Source organism: Rhamphochromis sp. 'chilingali', assembly GCF_963969265.1.
Source record: "Rhamphochromis sp. 'chilingali' genome assembly, chromosome: 5".
Taxonomy (NCBI): domain Eukaryota; kingdom Metazoa; phylum Chordata; class Actinopteri; order Cichliformes; family Cichlidae; genus Rhamphochromis; species Rhamphochromis sp. 'chilingali'.
In genome coordinates this window covers 28,043,792-28,066,740 of record NC_137932.1, presented here as the reverse complement: position 1 = coordinate 28,066,740, position 22,949 = coordinate 28,043,792, and the positions used below count along the sequence as shown (strand labels likewise).

General features: G+C 44.6%; 2 protein-coding genes across 5 annotated transcripts in view; one reads left to right on the top strand and one right to left on the bottom strand.

Annotated features, from left to right (window-relative positions):
* Nucleotides 1–551: 551 nt before the first annotated feature.
* Nucleotides 552–22,949, top strand: part of LOC308396478 (pleckstrin homology domain-containing family G member 3-like) — a 42,205-nt gene continuing 19,807 nt past the window's right edge. Inside the window, exons 1-9 of one of the 4 annotated variants that reach the window (XM_080881808.1) lie at nucleotides 552–687; nucleotides 2,008–2,084; nucleotides 2,269–2,320; nucleotides 9,128–9,190; nucleotides 10,270–10,742; nucleotides 17,110–17,219; nucleotides 17,856–17,925; nucleotides 18,009–18,055; nucleotides 18,175–18,325. In XM_080881808.1, the coding sequence (XP_080737934.1) occupies nucleotides 2,272–2,320; nucleotides 9,128–9,190; nucleotides 10,270–10,742; nucleotides 17,110–17,219; nucleotides 17,856–17,925; nucleotides 18,009–18,055; nucleotides 18,175–18,325 (963 nt within the window). In that variant the 5' untranslated portion in view covers nucleotides 552–687; nucleotides 2,008–2,084; nucleotides 2,269–2,271. Of the gene's footprint in view, nucleotides 688–2,007; nucleotides 2,085–2,268; nucleotides 2,321–7,669; nucleotides 7,965–9,127; nucleotides 9,191–10,269; nucleotides 10,743–17,109; nucleotides 17,220–17,855; nucleotides 17,926–18,008; nucleotides 18,056–18,174; nucleotides 18,326–22,949 lie in introns of those variants that run through there. The other 3 variants (XM_080881809.1, XM_080881806.1, XM_080881807.1) reach the window with 3 other exon arrangements.
* Nucleotides 11,567–16,456, bottom strand: LOC308397045 (uncharacterized protein; the record flags this gene model as incomplete). Its single annotated transcript, XM_080882769.1, has 3 exons — nucleotides 15,556–16,456; nucleotides 13,918–15,271; nucleotides 11,567–11,611 (listed from the first exon to the last, which is right to left on the bottom strand). Exons 2-3 carry the CDS (start codon nucleotides 14,629–14,631, stop codon nucleotides 11,567–11,569), a joined length of 759 nt encoding a protein of 252 aa, XP_080738895.1. The 5' UTR covers nucleotides 14,632–15,271; nucleotides 15,556–16,456.

The window sequence follows — 22,949 nt, the reverse complement described above, 5'->3', positions numbered from 1 at the left end:
TTGATGGGGTTGTCATATTTATTTATGTTTTTATTTTTTGAGCTATTCTACTTCATGAATTATTTTCTTATTAATATGATTTGTTTGTGCTGCTGTTATTGGGATAACTGAATCTTACTGAAACACACAGATTTCAAATTGAAAGCTGAACGAGGTTCTCTTCCGCGGCGTATTTTCAATCGATGACGCAGAAATGCAGATGAGGCTCGTTTTCAGCCTCTATTGCTGCTGCTTGAATGACACGCTGCGTTTATGCAAATCTATTTTGCCTCCTGTATTTACCTGCAGAGCTCTGATGTGTTTTATAATGGCGATGTGTGATGTCTGATAACATTCTCTAGTAAAACAGAGACAGCACTAAGCTTATCACCTTCGGTCCATCCAAATGTAGAGGTACCTGCGCTGACAGGTAGTAACCTCACCCTTCAACTCTCTGTTCTCCTCTGTCCCCTTCTTACTGATTAACGCACGTGTGTCTCTGTCTTTCATTTCTTTCACCTTCCGCTTCTCAGGTGTATTTTACGCGTCAGCGCAGTTTCAGTCGTTTTTCTACTTTTCAAAGGGAGCGCGTGCGCATGCGCAGCGGGAGTCGGCGCAGACCGTAAGGAAGCCGTGCTGCAGAGTTTATTTTTCCTGTAAAGTGCTGGGGTCAGCTGGAGGGCTGTGGCGGCTATAAATGAGGCTGAGGTGAGTCCACACTTTAACTTTTTTGGCTCACAAACTCCTCCGGGAGCAGCTCCGAGTCCTGCCAGGGCTCCGGGTCACTCTCCAGGCTGTGCTCGCGGAAGTGTTCTGCCTCAGAGGAAGAGCCCGGGCTCAGCTCAGATCCTCTTCATCACAGCAAAGGCACGTAGCGTGTGGGTGGGATTCTCAGTCATAAGTCCGTTAGGAAGTCTTCACATTTAAAGATGAGCTGATCAACGCAAATCGTATTACAGACACTCGGGGGTGGGGGTATGATGAGGGCGGGGGCACCTCAAATCTATGGCACCGCGTCTCCTCTGGATGTTTCAACTTTTACAGCTGTCGGTCGGAGCAGTCAGACCAGGGAGCAAGTCTGTACTGCGCACAGATTATCGGTCCAGATTAGGCTGTGTGATGAAACACGAGGAGCCGAAAACAAAGATGGGCCCAGGTGTTTGAGAAAAAGTACACGATCAAGTTCAGACATGTTTGTGTTTGCAGAGAAAATCAGAAAACACCAAATTAGACGCCTTTAAACGGAGCTCCGCGCGAAGGAAACAGCCGCGTTGCCCAAGCTTTAATGAGCTCAGATCACAGCTGCTCCTCGCTGGTGCCTTTTTTTCTTTATGTTTGGTTGTTTGTGTTTGTTTCATAAACACTTTGAGCTTTTGTTCATCTAAAGGTTATAAACAGCAAAACTTTATTCAAATCAGGCTTACCTGGAAAACCATGACAGGAAAGTCGACCAGTGCGCGTTCATGTGTTGCCATGGAAACCATCCAAGGTTCATACCTGCGCAGTGCCGCAGTCTGCACGTGCTCTGTCTCTTTGCCTGAGGAATGAGACTTTTTCTTTTTTTTAATCATTTTATTAATGAATTATTTCTGATGAATAACTTAGATTCATCAAATCAACCAAATCCAATAACTGAAATTAGCTGAAAGACTTCAGATTAAATTATTAAAATTTTCATTTATTTTTGTAGGAATTGTAAGAGTAAAAATTTGAATTCATTGAATACATACATTTCTAAATCCTGGGTTTTTTTCCACACAAGTCATTTTGTTAACCTAAGAAATGACAAAGTCATTAATTAAATTATTTACTATATTATATTTTGTTTAAATTATTTTTAATTGAATTTGTTGGTGTTTATGTTCATATTTGAGTTTGTGGACAGTCAGATGAGCAGTAAAAATAACAACTGTATTAAGTTTGTGAACAGGAAGCTTCAAAAGCTTTATACATAAAATCATCACACAGGAATCAGTGGATGCATCACAGGTGAACTCTGAATCGTGTCACTTCCTGATGTCTATGCAGGTTTCTGTCGGTCCAGTTCTTCAGTCCTCACTCTGCTCGGTTTCTGTTTTGCCTTCATCATCACTCTGCACACTCAGGTGAGTCTGATCACATGACCTCCTCCATCACCAGATGATGCACGTACTGACTGCTGCCGCTTATGTTAAACAGCTGAAGGTCTTCATCAGTCTCCTGTGTGTGTGTGTGTGTGTGTGTGTGTGTGTGTGTGTGTGTGTGTGTGTGTGTGTGTGTGTGTGTGTGTGTGCACGTGGATGCTTGCAGGTGATGCCTGAAGGATCTCTCTGCTCCTCCTCAGATCTCCCCATGGATGAAGGTAAGACGCTCTTCCTATTCCTCTTGGACCCTGGTTTTAGTTCTGACTTAAATTATGAGCTCCCTGAACGCATCTGGACTTCCCGTTCTGTAGGGGCACTCTCTGGAGCTGCTCCAGTTGGCAAAAACTTTATTTAAGTTGTAGAAGGGTGTCCCTGTGAGACTCCCTCAGGTGGACCTGAGGACTATCTGCTGGTCCCGGTTCTGGTCCCAGTCCTGATTCTGGTCCTGGTCAACCACAGATGAGTCTTTGTTGGCGAGAGTGGATGTGAGGTGTCTTTCTTCTGCGTGCTGGAGCGAGCTGGCGGCACTGTTGGAGGACAAAGGCTGTCTGTCCTCAGAGTGACGTCAGGCCTGTTGTTTCCTGTTTGCACGCACACGAAGCTGCAATTGAACGCTGCGTCCTTCGAGGCGCGGTGCTCCGATTTGCAGGAGAGCAAAAAGTGAAAAAGCAGAAGCAAGATTAAAATCAGCCACGTTCACAAACAACAAACATCCACCGACTCATGATAAAAAGAAAATAAACATCAATAATAAAAACAAATCTTTTAATAATTAATTTAATGACTGTAAACAATAACATAAAAACCTGAGAATGAAGAACACTGAATGTACAAAATTACAGTTCGCAAAGTAAAAGTATTAAAATGAATTGAAAAAGTGAAAAAAAATAAATAAAAAAACATAATAACATAAATAAAGGTCCCACATAAATAAAAAGAAAAAATAACTGAAATAATTATAATAAATAATTAAAACATTTAATATATTTTTTAATATTTACAATAATCTGATTTTCAATAATATAACAAATAAAATAAATAAAAAATTAGAGTGATGTTTCTAAAACTAAACCTGAACAAAGAGAAATGAAAGAGACTGTGTGTGTGTGGGTAAGGGTGTGTGTCTTTGTATAAACAGTTACTTATGAGGACCAAAACGGTTGTCCCCATGGGTTTGAAGACATTTTTGAGACTCAGAATGCAGTTTTAGTGTCAGGGTTATGATTAGGTTTAGGCAGGAAAACATTATGTCAATTAGATGTCCTCATTAAGCTATCAAAATGAGACGTGTGTTTGTGTGTGTGAGGGCAGGTCAGTCACCAGCACGTGGCATCTGGTGCTCCACGTTACTCTGAGCCTAATTAGATTAGGCTCCACCCCCTGGCATCAGGGTGGCAGGTGGATCAGTGAGACCTGGCAGTCCTGAAGAGACTCGGTCTGGAGACATCCTCTTTTGGGTTCTGCTTCTCGCTCCCTTTAAGGTAGGCTGGGATTCTAGAGTTTCAGCACAAATCTCAGGTGTTTCTGCAAGTGAAGGGTGAAGTGCTGAGAGATGTTTTTTTTGCAGAGGTGACTCAGCTTTTTGTGTAGGAATCTGGTCTCTGACTTGGATCAGCTGTAGAAACAACTGTGTGAAGGTTACCTTTCTGTTTAACAGCCACTCAAATCACTCCGTGTAGGAGCAGCAGGTAGAAAACATGCTGATTAAACCTGATTGTGTGATTCAAACCAGTTGAATGTGGCAGCCATGCCCCAGAGCATCATGGGAACTGAAGTCTCTAGATTCAGTCTGCCGAGTAGTTCTTATTGATTATTTTTGATCCCAGCAGGAGGTGTGTGTGTGTGTGTGTGTGTGTGTCAGACTTGAACATGATCTCAAGTCACCTGCCTCTTAATCACTATGGGAACCAGCTGATGTGTTGCATAAGATAGGTGGTGGGGTTATCGCGATGACATCATCATGCTGCTTTGTTTAAACTGGTTTGAGGCAGTTCTGGTCCACACAGGACTGGTTCAGACTGGCTCCTGTGTGTGAGGAGGTGAAGTTTGGAGTCCGGCTGTTCGCACTCGCTGGATCTTACTGACGTGCTCTGAGGTGGAGAAACTACAACGTACTTCAGCACATCGTTGCTACTCTGAGGTCAGAGTTCATGACAGCACTCTGAGAATCAGACTGAACGGGTACGACTGCTTGGAAGGACTTCACGGGAGAAAGCCTCTCCTCTGTGAAAGAACAGGGCAGCACAGCTGCACCTGAACAGAGCCCAGAGGAACAGACATAACCAGAGTGCAGGTGTTGGTCCATCATGGACAGAATCAAACACCTCAGACCAGCGGTGATGATCAGAGTGGACCATCAACTTCTCTGTAAACACAGTGGAGTAAGCGTGAGGCCGTCTGTCCCACAGCTCTAACTCAGAGAGCTGTGCATGTTCATGTTCATGAAACGCTGGTATGAACATGTGCTAGCTGCTGTCTGTCAGACCTCAGTGTGTGTGCAGCAGGTTTGTCTCCGTGGACGACTGACCTAAATACTCATACATGAATAAACTAGAACATCAGAGGAGTTCTTCAATAACAGAAACCCTGAGCACGGTAATCACTGAAAGCCTCATCACAGTGTGAAACATCAACATTTACCCAGATTATTAAAAACGGGAGAAGTGAGTGACGACTGGCCACAAGGCTCACCGACATCAGCTAAGAAAAACACGTCAAATAAAGCTGTTTGTCAGCAGGTGTGAGTCTGAGTAACAGGTAACGTGAGGCCAGTAGTCCTGGGCGTACCTGAGAGTATGGCCACTGTGCGGAATATAGTTTATACTTTGCTGGTGTTTTAAAGTGAGCTCACCTGTGCAGATTACAGTGGCTCAGGTCCACAGTGTTCAGCTCTGCTTCTCCTGTTGTTGTTTCCAGTGTGTAATCTGTGATGGATTAACTCACAACTTTAATCCCCATTACTCCAGATTAACACACACACGCCTCCAGCTGAGGAAACATGCTTATCAATAAGGAGATGATTAATCTGTAGGTGTAAATGTCACTGTACTTGTTCATTGTGCAGCTGCTGATCGATCACACCGACAGATTATAGATTTTGTTTCCGTGCTTGTGGTCGGGGTTCAGGAGGTGAAAGGAGCTTATGGGAAACGAGGGGTTATTCCTGTTAGAATGAGGCATTCGAGGTGTGCAGGAACAATGACGCTCCACGTTAATCCTACTCTCTTCCCCGCAGAGGGAGAAGATGCTTTGTTTACCTGCTGTTTGACTCAGCACTCTGACAGGAAGTGATGCATATCCTCAGACACCACTTCCTAAGTTATTGTGTGAAAGCAGCCAATCATGAGTCATCTCAGATGTCAGATTTTTTTTTATAAACCAGTAAAACAAAGTACTGAGTGTTACATTAGGAAATATTTTAACAGGAAACATCAGAGGATCTTGGACTGAACCCTGTGGAACGCCACACGTGAGACAGATTTAGCCAGTCAGCTCTTCAGCTTCCTGTACTGTGTTCGTCTGCAGATTAAAAAAAACCTAATCAAAATAAAAATAACATATCAGGAAACTAAGGTTTTTAGTTGATGTTGACTAGTGCAGCAGCAGCACCCCTGCTGTCTGAACTCACACATTTTTCTTTCATCACAACAAACAATAAAAAGTTTTAGTACTTTGGGCTGAAGCTGTGTGAGGTTTGAAGGATCTTTAGGAAGATCAGATCTGGTTCCTCTAAAAGAGGATAAGCTGCACAGATCAGGACCTTCAACGTGATGAATGCTTCACTCACTGTTTCCTCTCACACATGTTTCTTGTATGATACAAACCGTAACTCTGCCGTTCACGACTCACAGTGTCACACTTCTTGCAGCACTGATCTGTTCCTGTTCCTGATATTTTGTCCACCCCTGCTGGTTACAAGTGGCGTGTGTCTGTGGCATCATGGCGAGACACTGTGGTTAAACGGCTCCGTTGTGTCTCAAGAACAGTTGGCCATTATTCCCCCCCCCCCCCCCCCCCGAGACGCTTCAGGACACAAACGAACAGACCGAAACAAAATGGAGGAGCAGGAGGTGGAGGAATAAAAACATTCAAACTGGAGCTGAGCCATCAATGTCAGTGAAAGTAAGACACATCTCAGCTCTGACCTCGCTGAGCTGAAGGAGCGACAAGGAGAAGATGATGTCCAATTATTCATAGCTACGCAGCGTGCTGGAGAGGACGAACGTGACTCGGATCATGTAAATGTTCATTCAAAGCATTTCCATTTCCATAATATGTTTTGAATTTTCACACCCTAAACGTCTCGTGGCTGCAGGGACGTTTGATTCATGGAAACGCTGTGAATCGCTGTGTTTCCATTCAGCATCTGCTGATCAGGGTTTGTGGTTACTTCAGGTCAGCTGGGAAATGGAGGGGATAATAATAATAATAATAATAATAATAATAATAATAATGGATTGCATTTACATAGCGCTTTTCTGGGCACCCAAAGTGCTTTATAATTCTGACTGACCTGATTTTTGTTTCTGAGAGAAATGAGAGCCACATAGGAGGACATTTGTTTTAAATTTTGATAGAACAGTGGCAGTATACTGTCTTCGTAACTGGATATCAAGCCCTTGTAGAGCAGAATGTATTATTTTGGTCTAGACATCCCACAAATGTGATGTCCACATATGTGGACGCCAGTTCCTAGCAGGTTAAGACAGAGCTCCGTTTGTATTTGAAATGAAACCACACTCAGTGATGTCTTTCAGGCTCCATCCCCAGTAAACATGTGACTCTTTAAAATGAAATAAAAGAGGACCTAAAATAAATGATGATGCTAATAAAGTTTTTTATGAACAGAAACGGATGACATCAGTGATGAGTTCAGGTGCAGCTGGGTAATCTTCAGACTGCAGTTCAGGTCCCATTGAACAGAGCTGAAGAGAAAGTGTGTGAGGAGGCGCAGAGGAAGGCACTCAGTCGAGTACAGTGATTAAAGTTGTCCAGAGGGGCAGGGCCAACCTGCAAGCGACGAGTAAATCGGAGCCGACGGCGAGGTTGCCGTGGTTCTGCCGTGTTGTTGTGTTGCTGCCTGTGTATCTGTTTCCGTAATGTTGTGTTTTGTGATGTCTTGATGCTGCCTGTGTGTCTGTGTTGTTGTGTGTCTGTGACTGTGTTGTTTATGTCTGTGTTGTTGTGTGTCTGTTTTGCCATGTTGCTGCCTGTGTCCGTGTTGTTGTGTCTGTGTTGCTGCATGTCATCATTAAATCGTGAGCTCTTGTGTTTGTTCAGATGTTTCTGATCAGATCCCGAGTCTCTGTGGTTGCTCGGTAACGCCCTCTAGTGTATTTCTGGCTCATGTCAGGTCAGTTTGTAGCTCCTCCCTCTGCTAGCGTTTCTTTGTGATTCTTTTTTTTTTTAAATATTTTTTTATTCATTTGAACCCAAACAGAGAGGAGGAAGGACCTTCATCTTCCTCACTTTTTAAATCTTTTCCTCCCCTCAGCAACTCCTCCTGCTGTCTGCCCTTTCTCCTCCTCCTGTAACTCCTCCTCCTCCTCCTCTTCCTCCTCATGTTTCTGTTCAGCTCTGCAGTCACAGTTTACAGATGTGGGGCATTCAGGGCACTTTAGAGCTGCAGGAAAACTCAACCTCTTCTCTTTCATCCGCTTTTTGTTTTTGAGGACGTTTGTTGAGCCCAGCGTTCAGGTTCAATGGGGTATCAGAGGAGCATGTGGCGCAGTCTGACTGGAGGAGGAGGAGGCGATGTAGCTGTGGTCAGGTGTTTCTGCTCAGAGAAACAGGTGAAGATCTCTTTCAGGAGTGTGGAGGAGGATCGGCGGCTCAGACGAGTGTTTGTGCGCCGCTGGTTTGGTGAGTCGCCGTCAGATGGTCCCTGAAAATCTCAGACTTTTTTCCTGATGCAGCATTTTGGATGGAGTGAGGTCTCAGAGACTGTTTTCTAGTGTCAGAGGTTTGAATAAAGCTCATTAGTGTTAAAGCTATGAGCGGAGTGGATAATTTATTTATTTATTTATTTATTTTTAAACAAACACGTTTTTCTTCACAGGTGTTAAACGGAGCAGGTGAAGAGGTTTCAGATGTTTTCAGCACATTTCTCTCCTGTTTGTTTGAGTTTTTATTCTGGTTTCAAACTCTGGTCAGGGTCCTAGAAAAGCTGCTCTTCCTGTTGGTCCAACGGTTGCAGAGGTCAAAGGTCAACCCTGTGTGTGTTTGAAGGTGTTTGAATGTAAACTCTGAGCTGTGACTGGCCCACCAGGCCTCATATCACATCCATAAACTCACTCCCTTCCTGTCTGGTGAGTAAACGCCTCCCTGGCTGCAGAATGGCAGGAAGCCAAAGAGCTAACGGACTAGTGTGTGTGTGTGTGTGTGTGTGTGTGTGTGTGTGTGTGTGTGTGTGTGTGTGTGTGTGTGGCTGTTTTCATTCAAACACGCACTCCTCCTCCCCTCCTTCTCCTGTGTTCCCTCTCAAGGAGGATTTGTGTTTTGGCTTCTGAGATTCCTGTCATGTGGGAGGAAGTGAACACAGCGTGAAACCCTCCGGCTGAGCTGCTCTTCGGAGCCGGAAGAGGTCCGTCTGATCCTCCCGCTGAAAGTCCTGCAGGGTTAATTTACTTCACCCACAGCTTCACATTAAAGGCTTTTAACTGACTTTTATTCTGAAGGAAATTCAGGAAACTGTGTTTGTGTCTGAGTTTGTTGAGTATTGGACAGAGGATCCGTTTGAAATGATTCAGACCTGAGCTGCTGTTGTGTTCAAGTGCAGTTTGTAATGTGTGTGCAGCGAAGCAGAGAGGACAGGTCCGAAAGCTGGTTACCCCCTGCCTTTGTGTGCCTGCTTTTCCACCTGTTGGGGAGCATGCTCTGTCTGTGTTCTGAAGTCAGGTTTGATAGTTCTGTGCATGTTTAATGGGAACATCAGAGACGGTGGCAGCAGGAACTTCCTGTCTGAGGAGCGCTCTGCTGTCCTACTGTTGTCGTCCACATGTTGAATGTGTGTGTCTGTGTCTCAGGTGGACTGTCGGTGTCGCTGCTCTTCAGATATTTAGCCAAACCCTCAGAGGACTGGTTAGCCGGTACGTGCGCCAACCAAATCTCTCAGTATGCGATTCCAAGAAATCTGTCAATGAAGCTAAACCAATTAATCAAAAAGGAATCAATGACTATCGCTGATCTGCTACATGCTGATTTCACTGAAAGAGTCTGTGGGAACCTGCTGTGATTGGCTGGCTGGACCATGCTTGAACACCTGATCCGAGAATCTGGTTACATACATGAAACACGAATGTGTAGCTTCCACTTTCTCACAGTGTCATACCTGTAAACATCTGCCAGCATCAGCAAGTAACTGCACAGCAGCCATGTTGTTATTGTCATGATGATATCATGAAACTCATCCTAAAGGATAAAACAGCACAAATAAGACAGCTAGCAGCTACACCCATCTGTGTAACCATGCACCTGTAAGTCATAGAGGCCACGCCCCTGATAATGCAAACTCTCAGTCTTCATACACTAAACAGGTGAGTTATTGACTACAGGTGTTTTGAAGATAGATCAAAGTGTTTTTTACAGGCTGTAAACATGTTTATGTTAATATGGGAGTCAATGGGGACTAACTCACTGCTGCCTATGCTGGACACCAGAGGAACTATAGGTCGATGGAAGAAATGGGCGTTTGAGGCGTTTCACTTTGAAACTCCCGGAGCTCGAACCACCTGATGAGTCAGTTCCTGAACATTTGATTCCCAGCCAAGCAGCCCGCATGTACATGTTGAAATGTTGCTCATTCGTTCAGTTGCTTCACACAGTACAAACTGTTTCTTCACTGTAAAAACATCTAAACACATTTGGATTCCTGACATTCCTCAGGTGTGGTTAATAGGCCACAACCTGTCCAGATGTTTGCAGCTGTGGATGTGAGGCGTGAGTGTTTCCTCAAAGTGAATTCAGACTCCAGGACCAAAATAACACACTGCTTTATCTGTCTTTGCGGACAAACATTCATCATGTTCTAACTTCTCCTTACACAAGCTTTTATTGTGAAACTCTGCTCTCACTCTGACAGTGGAAAAACCTCAGTGCTTTTATTGTGAAAGGTGATGATGTAGAAGTTTGCTATCAGTGACATCATCTCTCTCCCTCCCCTCCTCAGAGTCCCCCCGCCTGTCCACCGCCTCCATCAGCAGCGATGAGCGTGCTCCATCGTCCACACCCTCCGACTCCTCCGACCTGCTGGCATCTTACCGGCGCCCCGTGAGCCTGATCTCCACTTTGTCCTCCGGGTCTGGATCTTCCAGAGACGACAACCTTGCGCTGCCTTCATCTATCACCAGCTCCTCCTCGGACCCTGACATCAACCTTAACCTGAGCCCCGAGGAGGTCGCTGCAGACCTCCAGGGGTCGAGCCCCCAACCCAACAGGAAGGGGCGGAGCTTCATTCACAACAAAAACAACAACAACAAAGACTGGAAGGCGAGTCGTACCTTGAGCCGCCGGCAGCCGGCTTCACCGTTTATCCGCGCCAGCATGGCGCCCAACCCTCAGCTGACCTACCTAGACCGCGTCGTCATGGAGATCATCGAGACAGAGAGGATGTACGTGAGAGATCTGCGCATGATCGTGGAGGTGAGTTACCTAACTGCGTGACCCTATAGGTGTCATGGTAACAGGTGTGGGCTCTACGGGCTCAAATTTTTCACTGATGTGGATGGTTGGTCATTGTGGTTGCCTAGGTAGCCACCTGTCCAACCATATCCTTTATTCTCATTGGTAGTTTAACTCAGTACCACCTCCTGAGTTCCTGGAATTCTGTTGCCGAATACCTGGAACATCGATCGCTGCTCGCTAGCGGCGGGTTCAGGACGAGTCAAGTTTGCTTTGATCACGCTCGCTGATGGTTTGACGCTTTATCCTGAAACTATCTCTAAAGTAACTTCAGGCGCTAAGCTTTTCTCTGAAAGTCTAGTCTGTGATCTCATGAAAACACCTGGATGTCCACAGAGGGTGGCGGTGGATGATCCCAGGATCATTTCCATGGTGTAGAACATGAAGTAGAAACACTTCCATCCTTGGCGTCTTATTTTCAAACGATGATCAGTGACCATGGAGCTGGACAGGGTTTGGTTTTTAAGCTGCTGATGCATGAGCTTCTCATCCTTTAGTTTTAATCTAAACTCACCAAGGTAAAACTGTCTGAACTTCAAACATTTCATTTCTATTCTGAAAGCACTCAGGACAAAAATTGACCCATTTTTCTTAGTCTGAACATTTTGGGCTCGTGAAACATACGCGTTTCCTGAACGCATCTCCACGTACAGAGGACAGCTCGCGGTGTCAGTCGTTACCCCAGCCATGACTCAGTGCCAGACTATAATTAACAAGCTAAGACGTTCTGCAGTGATGGGATTAGCTGCTTATGTAACAGGCTCACCGAGCTGCACGCACCTGTTTCAGTGTCTGAAGTACGACTCAATCAAACCAGGCTGTTTAAAAAACTTAGGAAAACAAAAAACAAACCAGTGAAGGAGCAACGGAAAAACGGAAATACTCTAACAGATATTTATTATGATTTATTTACCAAGGTTTCAGAGAATAACAAAGACCTGTCCTTATAATAAAATAATAACAAGTTTTAGGCTCTAAAAAAGCTCTAAGTGAGATAGAATATGTAATATGAAATCAGTAAACACATCAGACATACGAGTTTTCTCCATTTTTTTTAAATATTTAAAAATCAAGTAAACTCTGACACATTAAACATAAACTGATACACAGATTTTAAAGTTCAGTTTATAAAAATAAACATAATTACGTAATCACTTTTATTTAAAACAATAAATGTGTTTATGTACTTACCTCAATAATAAATACCAAACATATGGAATATATATATATTTAATCAAACAGAAAGATAAGATAAGATAAAACTTTATTAATCCCTCGGGTGGGTTCCTCTGGGAAATTCAGTTTCCAAAAGCACAGCACCGACAGAAGTTACAGTTACAGAATATTATATATATATATATATATATATATATATATATATATATATATATATACACTCAACAAAAATATAAACGCAACACCTTTGTTACTGCTCCCATTCCCCATGGGATGGACGTAGAGACCTAAAATTCATTCCAGATACACAATATAACCATCCCTCCCAAACAGTGGTCACAAATCAGTCCAAATGTGTGGTAGTGGGCACATCTGTTATATTGAGATAATCCATCCCACCTCACAGGTGTGCCACATCAGGATGCTGATCGGACATCATGAGTAGTGCACAGGTGTACCTCAGACTGCCCACAACAAAAGGCCACCCTGGAATGTGCAGTTTTGTCTCACAGCAAAATGCCACAGATGCCACAAGCAATGAGGGAGCGTGCAATTGGCATGCTGACAGCAGGAATGTCAACCAGATCTGTCGCCCGTGCATTGAATGTTCATTTCTCAACCATAAGCCGTCTCCACAGGCGTTTCAGAGAATATGGCAGCACATCCAACCGGCCTCACAACCGCAGACCTCGTGTAACCACACCAGCCCAGGACCTCCACATCCAGCAGGTTCACCTCCAAGATCGTCTGAGACCAGCCACCCAGACAGCTGCTGGAACAATTGGTTTGCACAACCAAACAATTTCTGCACAAACTGTCAGAAACCGTCTCAGGGACGCTCAACTGCATGCCCGTCGTCCTCATCGGGGTCTTGACCTGACTCCAGCTCGTCGCCGTAACAGACTTGTGTGGGCAAGTGCTCACATTCGATGGCGTCTAGCACGTTGGAGAGGTGTGCGCTTCACGGATGAATCATGGTTCACATTGTTCAGGGCAGATGGCAGCTGAGAATGTCCCAGTTCTTGCATGGCCAGCATACTCACCCATTGACATGTCACCCATTGAGCATGTTCGGGATGTGCTTGACCGGCGTATACGACAGCGTGCACCAGTTCCCACGAATATCCAACAACCTCGCACAGCCATTGAAGTGGAGTGGACCAACATTCCACAGGCCACAATTGACAATCTGATAGACTCCATGCGACGATGTGTTGCACTGTATGAGGCAAATGGTGGTCACACCAGATACTGACCGGTTCTGGGTCCCCAGACCCCCAATAGCACAAAAAACTGCACATTCCAGGGTGGCCTTTTGTTGTGGGCAGTCTGAGGTACACCTGTGCACTACCCATGATGTCAGATCAGCATCCTGATGTGGCACACCTGTGAGGTGGGATGGATTATCTCAATAAAGCAGATGTGCCCACTACCACACATTTGGACTGATTTGTGACCACTGTTTGGGAGGGATGGTTATATTGTGTATCTGGAATGAATTTTAGGTCTCTACGTCCATCCCATGGGGAATGGGAGCAGTAACAAAGGTGTTGCGTTTATATTTTTGTTGAGTGTGTGTGTGTATATATATATATATATATATATATATATATATATATATATATATATATATATAAAAACACCCAGCACGCCCCTGCGGGCGGTTTATCCTTCAAGCTCGGGTCCTCTACCAGAGGCCTGGGAGCTTGAGGGTCCTGCGCAGTATCTTAGCTGTTCCCAGGACTGCGCTCTTCTGGACAGAGATCTCCGATGTTATTCCCGGGATCTGCTGGAGCCACTCGCCTAGCTTGGGAGTCACCGCACCTAGTGCTCCGATTACCACGGGGACCACCATTACCTTCACCCTCCACATCCTCTCGAGCTCTTCTCTGAGCCCTTGGTATTTCTCGAGCTTCTCGTGTTCCTTCTTCCTGATGTTGCTGTCATTCGGAACCGCTACATCGATCACTACGGCCGTCTTCTTCTGTTTGTCTACCACCACTATGTCCGGTTGGTTAGCCACCACCATTTTGTCCGTCTGTATCTGGAAGTCCCACAGGATCTTAGCTCGGTCATTCTCCACCACCCTTGGGGGCATCTCCCATTTTGACCTCGGGACTTCCAGGTTATACTCGGCACAGATGTTCCTGTACACTACGCCGGCCACTTGGTTATGGCGTTCCATGTATGCCTTGCCTGCTAGCATCTTGCACCCTGCTGTTATGTGCTGGATTGTCTCTGGGGCATCTTTACACAGCCTGCACCTGGGGTCTTGCCTGGTGTGATAGACCCCAGCCTCTATTGATCTTGTACTCAGAGCTTGTTCTTGTGCTGCCATGATTAGTGCCTCTGTGCTGTCTTTCAGTCCAGCTTTGTCCAGCCACTGGTAGGATTTCTGGATATCAGCCACCTCCTCTATCTGCCGGTGGTACATACCGTGCAGGGGCCTGTCCTTCCATGATGGTTCCTCGTCTCCCTCCTCTTTCTTGGGTTTCTGCTGCCTGAGGTATTCACTGAGCACTCGGTCAGTTGGGGCCATCTTCCCAATGTATTCTTGGATGTTCGTTGTCTCATCCTGGACTGTGGTGCTGACACTCACCAGTCCCCGGCCCCCTTCCTTCCGCTTAGCGTACTGCCTCAGGGTGCTGGACTTGGGGTGAAACCCTCCATGCATGGTAAGGAGCTTTCTTGTCTTTATGTCAGTGGCTTCTATCTCCTCCTTTGGCCAGCCTATTACCCCAGCAGGGTACCTGATCACGGGCAGGGCGTACGTGTTGATGGCCCGGATCTTGTTCTTACCATTCAGCTGACTCCTCAGGACTTGCCTGACCCTCTGCAGGTACTTGGTGGTTGCAGCCTTTCTAGCGGCCTCTTCATGGTTCCCATTTGCCTGCGGGATCCCCAGGTACTTGTAACTGTCCTCTATGTCTGCAATGTTGCCTTCTGGTAGTTCAATCCCCTCAGTTCTGACTACCTATCCAGTTTTGTTAATGATCTCACTGAGGGGGTTCAGGCCTATGCAGAACAGCAGTGGGGACAGAGCATCTCCTTGGTAGATCCCGCACTTGATGGTGACTTGTGCTATGGGCTTGGAGTTGGCCTCTAGTGTTGTACACCACATCCCCATTGAGTTCCTGATGAAGGCTCTTAGGGTCCCATTGATCTTGTACAATTCTAGGCATTCCAGTATCCAGCTGTGGGGCATTGAGTCATAGGCCTTCTTGTAATCAATCCAGGCAGTGCACAGGTTGGTCAGTCTGGTCTTGCAGTCTCGGCTGACTGTTCTGTCTACCAGTAGCTGGTGTTTTGCGCCCCTGGTATTCTTGCCAATTCCTTTCTGTGTCCCACTCATGTATTGACCCATGTGCCTGTTCATCTTAGCCGATATGATGCCTGACAGGAGCTTCCATGTAGTACTGAGGCAGGTTATTGGTCGGTAGTTGGAGGGGACCGGTCCCTTCTTGGGGTCCTTGGGGATCAGGACCGTCCGACCTTCGGTTAGCCATTCCGGGTGTCTCTCGTTAACTAGCAGCTGGTTCATTTGTGCTGCCAGACGCTCGTGGAATGCAGTCAGCTTCTTTAGCCAGTAGGCGTGAACCATGTCGGGCCCTGGTGCTGTCCAACTCTTCATACTGGAGACCCTTCCTTGGATATCTGCCACTGTGATGGTTACTGGACCCTGTTCAGGGAGGTCGCTGTGGTCTGCCCTCAGATCCACTAGCCACTGAGCATTGCCGTTATGGGTTGCGTCCTTCTCCCATATGCTCTTCCAGTATTGCTCCGTCTCCAGCCTTGGTGGTGCTGTTCTCTTATTATTGTTCCCTTGCCACTGAGAGTACACCTTTGCTGGTTCTGTGGAGAACAGCTGGTTTATTCTCCTGCCTTCTATCTCTCTGGTGTACCTCCTCAAGCGGCTGGCCAAGGCTGTGAGTCTTTGCTTGGCAGTTTCCAAGGCCTCAGGTATGGACAGCTTGCTGTATTTCTTATGCACCTTCTTTGTCGCACCTTTCTGCAACTCCGTTAGTTGGCTAACCTCCCTCCGTGCTACTTTGATCTAGCCTCCTTCTCCATGGAGGGGCTATGTACCCAATCTCGGGTGGGGGTGATGATATCTCCCCCCTGACCTGGCGTCCTGACTCCTCCTTGCCGTAGCATTTGTGTTGTACCTCGTCAATCTCTAGCTGTGAGAGCAGTCGAAGAATCCATAGGTCCGTCATCCTATTCATGTAGCCCCTTCCGCCGGGGTTACTTGCGTAGTAGCATTCCAACAACGATGCCTTCTTGTTCCAGTAGCCCACTTTTCGTCAGGGTGCCCTGGTTCCTCAACACCTGACGCGGACCTTGTTGATCCGGGCGACATCCGAGCCGGCATGCCTTCATATTTATCTGTCTCGCTCATGTCTGCGGTAGGCTCGCTTAGCATAGGGGGTCTAGCCTTAGGACCCTTACTGGATACAGACGCCCCAGGCAGGAATCGAACTTGCGATCCTCTGTTCCAAAGGCGTTCCAAAGGCGTGTAGTCTAACCACTACGCTATCCAGCTGCTAGTGGTACCAGGAGTGAGATATATATATATATATATACACACACACACACACACACACACACACACACACACACACACACACACACACACACACACACACACACACACACACACACACATATATATAAAAATACAGAGACATATATAAATAAAATATACGAAGGGGATAAATAGGAATAAAAATAAAGATACAAGTGAATTGCACATTTCAAGTTTGGAGTCTATTGCACCATTGACTATTAACAAAAGTATTGCACAAAAGGTATTGCACAGTGAAGTGAAGAGGCACTACAGCTTAGTTGTTCCCCCCTCCTTTGTCCTCCTGTTTCCCCTCCCTCTCCCCTCCAGAGAGGAGTTAAACAGTCTGCATCTCTGATCAAGCCAGAAGTAATCAGATTACTGTGGTATAGCTCAGTGAGCGTTCAGTCTGCCTCCTGTTGGAGAAATGGAAACATTCCAGTTTATTTTAAAGGGTGTTTTATTTGACGCTGAGCTTTTTAAAAAGTGACCCCTGACCTTTCTGTCACTTCCTCTTATCCTCTTCTTCCCTGCTTGTCTCTTCCTTCCTTCCGTCCACTCTACTAACCTCTCCCTCCTACCCTGCAGGACTACCTGGCTCACATCATCGATCAGTCCGACCAGTCGGATCTGTCGATCCGTCCTGAGCTGGTCTGCGCTCTCTTTGGAAACATCGAGGACATCTACGAGTTCAACAGGTGAAGAAGATAAAGTTTAATGTGTCCGTTATCATAGCACGATATTTTGTCTAAAACGGTTAACGTTGATGTTACGTCTCCCCCATGTCAGCGCTCTCTGTTTCCTGTCGAGGGGTGAGTTTGCTTTGCAGACCGGCGCTGTTCTACTGCACAACATGGAGTGCTCTGTTTGCTGTGACTTTGAGTGCCTTCATGTTTAGGAACGATTCAGCAGGTTAAATATGAACAAACCGTTTCACCCATTTTCACTCCTGAACGGTGCAGCCACAGACGAACACCGTAACACAAACCAGATCGTATATATAAAAATAACCATGACCACCATGATGTCAGCCTTTGGTTTAGTGTTAGTCGAGTCATTCGAGTAGAAGGTAACAGAGACTTTCACTGCATGTCATTCGTCTGCTCTCCTCCCTCCTTCTTGTCTGCCTTCATGGTTAAAGGTAAAAACTCCAAAACATCAGAAGAACATCATGAAATATTAAAATGAGCGTTAGGGTTCAGACTCTGAAGTGAGAACCAAGGAAACTGCTGAAACGAGAGAAAAACTTCAGGTTTCCTTTGGTTTGCTCCTGGTGACATGCAAAGCGTTGTTGTTGCTGGGGTCGCCACGGTGACAGTGTTTCCTGTTCACAGCGAGCTGCTTCAGGATCTCGACCAGTGTGACAACGACCCCGTCGCCATCGCCAGGTGCTTCGTCATCAAGGTGAGACCAGATCTGATTGGATTTGGGTGAGGATGGTTCGTACAAGCAGCGGCTGATAAAACTCTTGGCTTGTTGTATTTCAGAGCGAGTACTTTGACATCTACACACAGTACTGCACCAACTACCCAAAGTAAGCCCTACAGCAGCTGTATTGCTTTCCCATACGTTAGGTTTCGAGCACATTTTAAAAACCTTGTCTCATTCACATTGACCTGTCCACACTTGTCTGTCTCCTCTCTCCTGTTGCAGTTCGGTGGCGGCGCTGACGGAGTGCATGAGGAACAAATCTCTTGCCAAATTTTTCCGGGACCGCCAGTCCTCGCTTAAACGTTCGCTGCCTCTGGGTTCATACCTGCTCAAACCTGTTCAGAGGATCCTTAAATACCACCTGCTGCTACAGGTACCACACCAGCACACCTGACAACCAGTTACACCTGCATCCAAACCTGTAGAAATAGACCAGAGGACTGAGATGAAGCAAATATGTCTAAGGCCACGTTTACATCACATTTCACACGAAGACTCACACGGATTCCCGGAGGATCAGTCAGAGTTAAAGTGTCTTCAGACATTTCCTGGTGTGAAAGCAGAAGTTATCTTCTTAGTTATATTTTTTTTTAGCCAACTAACTGAAAACTATATGAGCAACACATAAGTGAATTTTGAGTGGATATCCACGGTATTTGGAAAAAACTTCCAGATGTGGATGATTCGTTTGGGTTGAGAGTGTTGAAATCTCCCAATTCTTTGAATCTTTGGGCTGAAGGAAGGACAATACTCGGTGTATTTATGCTCAATCAACAATCATTTATTTCCATACAATTCAACACTTAAGAGCATAAGGACCATCATGATGGGGAGACATGCCTGAAGAGGGTCACAGCAAGTCTCAAAATGGTGACGGGTTGCTCAGCTTTTTATAGTCTCTAGTGGCCCCCATCTAGTCGTAAAAGCCAAAACATCACATTCTTTCTCCGTTACAGCGCCTAAGTTATGACCTCGGCAGTTGTTTCTCTGCTTTCTGTAAGGTGGGGGTATGGAATGTGGTCTGTCTATCTCCCCTGTCTTAGACACAGAGTCTCCTTCTCTTCATGATTCAACAATAGAACATGTCAAGAAAACAGTGTAACACATTCCCAGCAGATCAAGGATACAGAGTGATGCACATTTATCTAATGAACTAATATGTGAATATGTTCTGTTAACTCAAAAGTATAATGAGAACTAAACTACATACAGCTCACACACTCTATATTAAAGGGTATAATATGATCTACAGCAGTATTCTAATTCAACTACTTTGATTACATATATAAGGTAACATATAATAACAGAATAATCTAATAATTCCCCCTTTTGATCTCTTAAAAGAGATCACTTATAACATGCACTCCAGCATTGCAAGGTCCAGTTCTTCTTGGTCCTGAGGCCCTCTGTCCCCCTTTAACGGGTGGACCATATGTGGGATGACCTCTGTGTTCACGCAGTTCAGATGCAAGCAAAGTTAGATTTACAACCATAACAGCAGTTACAGATGACACTCCCATCACTCCCCAATTCTCCCACAGCTTTATTTTGGTGCTCCAGTTTTCCACCCCCTTTTTAATGCCCCCTTATACCTTTCAAATGTACTTAGACTAGAACCTCTGTCTAAGGAGCTTTTAACCTTTATTTTTATTGCTGCAGCTACCAGTGTCTTCCAGTTGGGTGATTCTCAGCTTCTTTCTTCGACCTCCGGGGTTAGACCACCCTTTAGTCATTGCACAGTTCTGGGGATTATTCTGCCCCGATTTCAAACAAGGATCTGTGTGTTTTTGGGATCACCGCCGTGTCCCCCTTTTTGCCAAGAGCCTCTCGAACCTCGTTGGTCTGGTGTTCCTGGTTTTCGCCAACCCCTTCATGGTTATTGCTGTGTTTGTGGGATCCATCTTCTCCAGGAGCCCAAACGCCATGACACTTGACCCCAGTTGCTGTCTCGGCAGTCCCTACATCTGTCTCTGCTGTGAAGGGTCCTCACATCTCCGTGTCCCCGTCTGGTGTCTGTTCCTTTCTCTGCAAGAGACAGAAAACCAAACACCTCTCTCCCTAGCCTTGATAATCTAATATTGTTATCCATTGTTGTTCTAATGATTCAAATTTGGTTTAAAATTATGTTCAGGACTCTCTGACCCAGGGACTTATTCTAATCATAATCTATGTGTATGTAAAAGAAATCAAAAATTAGTGAACCCTTTCTAAGTCTAACACATTATAAGCTTAAGTTTTACCATAGCTAAATTATTAAACACAGAAATAACGTCATAAGATGTTCATAAAACCATTGTTTGATGTTCGGACTCAACTCCCCCTTTTTGACACACTCCCATGTGTCAATTCATTGGAGCTAGACAATTAAAAGAGAAGGTTAGTGTCATCATATCTCAGAAAGTATCAGAAATTCTTCTCTCGAGTACCGTTGCTCCAGCCTTGTCATCCCTGTGGATCTTCAATCCCGAAAATTTCCCTTCTCCTCATGTAATGAAGTCTGTCATCCTTCCATGCCCTGGTAACTGGTCCATCCAGAGCTGTAACATTTTGAAATGTACATACAACAAGCCAAACCACACCTTGGTCACACCAAGCCTTTTCTACCCTGAAGATGTCCAACGCCATCTTAGTCTGGACCAGGGTTGTAATAGTTTTGCAATTTTCATTAGTTTTTATTTTTATTTAGCTTCGACTTCAGATTTTCAATTTTATATCAGTTTTAATCAGTTTTTACCAATTGTTTGCTAGTTTAGTTTAGTTTTGATTAGTTTCAGTTATAGTTTTAGTTGTGTCTACAATAATTAAGTGTAGCAAAATCCCAGTCCCATCATATCAGTCATGCTCTTGTGCTTATCCTTGGGTATTGTGACTATTAACTCTTGCAGCACCGGGTGCTCCTAGTTTTGGTTCAAGTGAATTTATAAACTTTGTGAAGGGAATTGACTCCTCTGCACACTGGAATAAACATAATCAACATGATCCACATTTTACTGCGTGTTATTTCACCATCTTATTGATTCAAATGCTCCATCCTTATGTGGTTTGCGACATTATGTTTATCCACTCTGTCTCTAAATGTTTGAAGAATTTTCAAGTTTGGGGTCAAATTTTGAGAATTTGACCATAAGTGAAAGTTATGGTGTTATCACCCCCCTTCGGGGCTTACCTTTCCCAGTTTTGATGATATTCCTCCCTATTCTTTGCAAATACCCCCTGTTGGTGGCGAGAAACTGTTGGTGTGGTCAAGTGGGTGCTATAGAAACAAAAGCTCAGGACAGAACAGTTATCAGTCATGTACTTCATACAAATTTTGCATATATTGAATTTCATATTGATCCTCTGAGTGTAATGGTACATTTTAATTTGAATTTATCAAAACTAAACACAATAGGTTTTCTTTCTTTACTTTGCTCTTGTTCTTTTTCAGTATCAAATGTCCCTGTCGATTATATTCTACTTTTAATAACTTACTATTTCAAGCGAGAACCTAAATCACGTGGCCCAATGTTTGTTATTGCATATCTCTATTCTGAATGTGGCAAGTCATTCATAGGTATTGTTAAAGCTTTGGCGATTTTCCTCTATAAAATTTAATTAACTTTTTACAGTGGCCTGCTATGGTTAATAATAACATATTCCAGTCATGAGTGATATCAAACGTTTTTCTCCACTGTAGCATTTGGCATTCCCAATAATATAACATGATACCTTAATCAAAACACAGCTAATATAGCACAGTTTTCTTAATGCAAACATCAGTAACTCAAAATCAGCAACCAAAGTGTTAAGTCTGCAGTTCATACTCATGTGAAGCTACAGTCTCCTCCTCCAGTCTCTCTTATCCTCCTGCTCCTGAAAAAACAAAACAAAGCGAAGCATCCACCCTTCTCTTGTCCGCTGGGTGAATTGTTTATTGGCATTTATTAATGCTAAAGTGGGTGCAGTCATTGTCTCAGTATCAAGTCAGTCAAAACTTTTAGTCGTCAGTCCATCACAGTCCATTCACATGCATACCTCCATACACATTCATACCAGATGTTGCTGATAATGGAGTCTCACGCGCAACCTATTCGAGCATCCATCACCAGCAAGATGACGTCATCATTTTAAAGGAAAACAATTCTTTGTTCTTTTGTTCTGGATTGACTCGCTGCAATCCTTTTAGACTCAGGACTCATATGATCAGTGTCCCATATAAGTGAATTTCTCCCAAGCCAATTACAATCATGGAGAGACACACTTTGCAACTGTTTTTATAAGAATATTTCATAGCGCTTTAAATTTCAATCTTTCAGGCCTGGTTTAAAGAGCTGATTGTTAAATCATAAACTCACAAAATATCAACATATCACCACCGGTGGATCACACTTCTCAGATTTTCTTATCTCAGTGCACTGTAACAAAAACGAAAACAGACATAACCAACAAAATACTACTAAAATAACACAAAACTAGGGCCCGTTGCAGACATGTCCAAGCATAAAACTATCCCTCTCTCGCTTACGAGAAAGAACACAAGCCAAAGCTCACTGATAAAATCAAGCTAGCGCTAAGCAAAACCAAAAAAATCAACCAGAAATTCACAGGAACGTTTTGCTTCCTGCCGGGACAATATTGTGTGGGAATGAGAACCTTTTGTTCCTCCTTGAATTAAATCTCAATCACAGAAAATGCCGTACTCCAACCTAAACTTACACTATTAATTCATCATTTTCACTCTGTGCCACTGTTCCTCATCAGGGCTGTGTGGAGCACAGCAAAGAATTCAGTCAAGGCCTTGAGCCACAAACAGACATCACGCACAGACATTGTTTTCCTAACCAAACCGTTTTAGACCTTATTCCTAAAATCTACATAAATGCCCTCTGAGTGACATATAACACATTCTAAGTAATCAATGGTAATCAATGGCTCCTCATAAAAATTATGCATTGGGATGTTTGTGTGCAGCATTTTGCATATCAGCATAAGCAAAGCATTCTTCATTGCATCAGCGT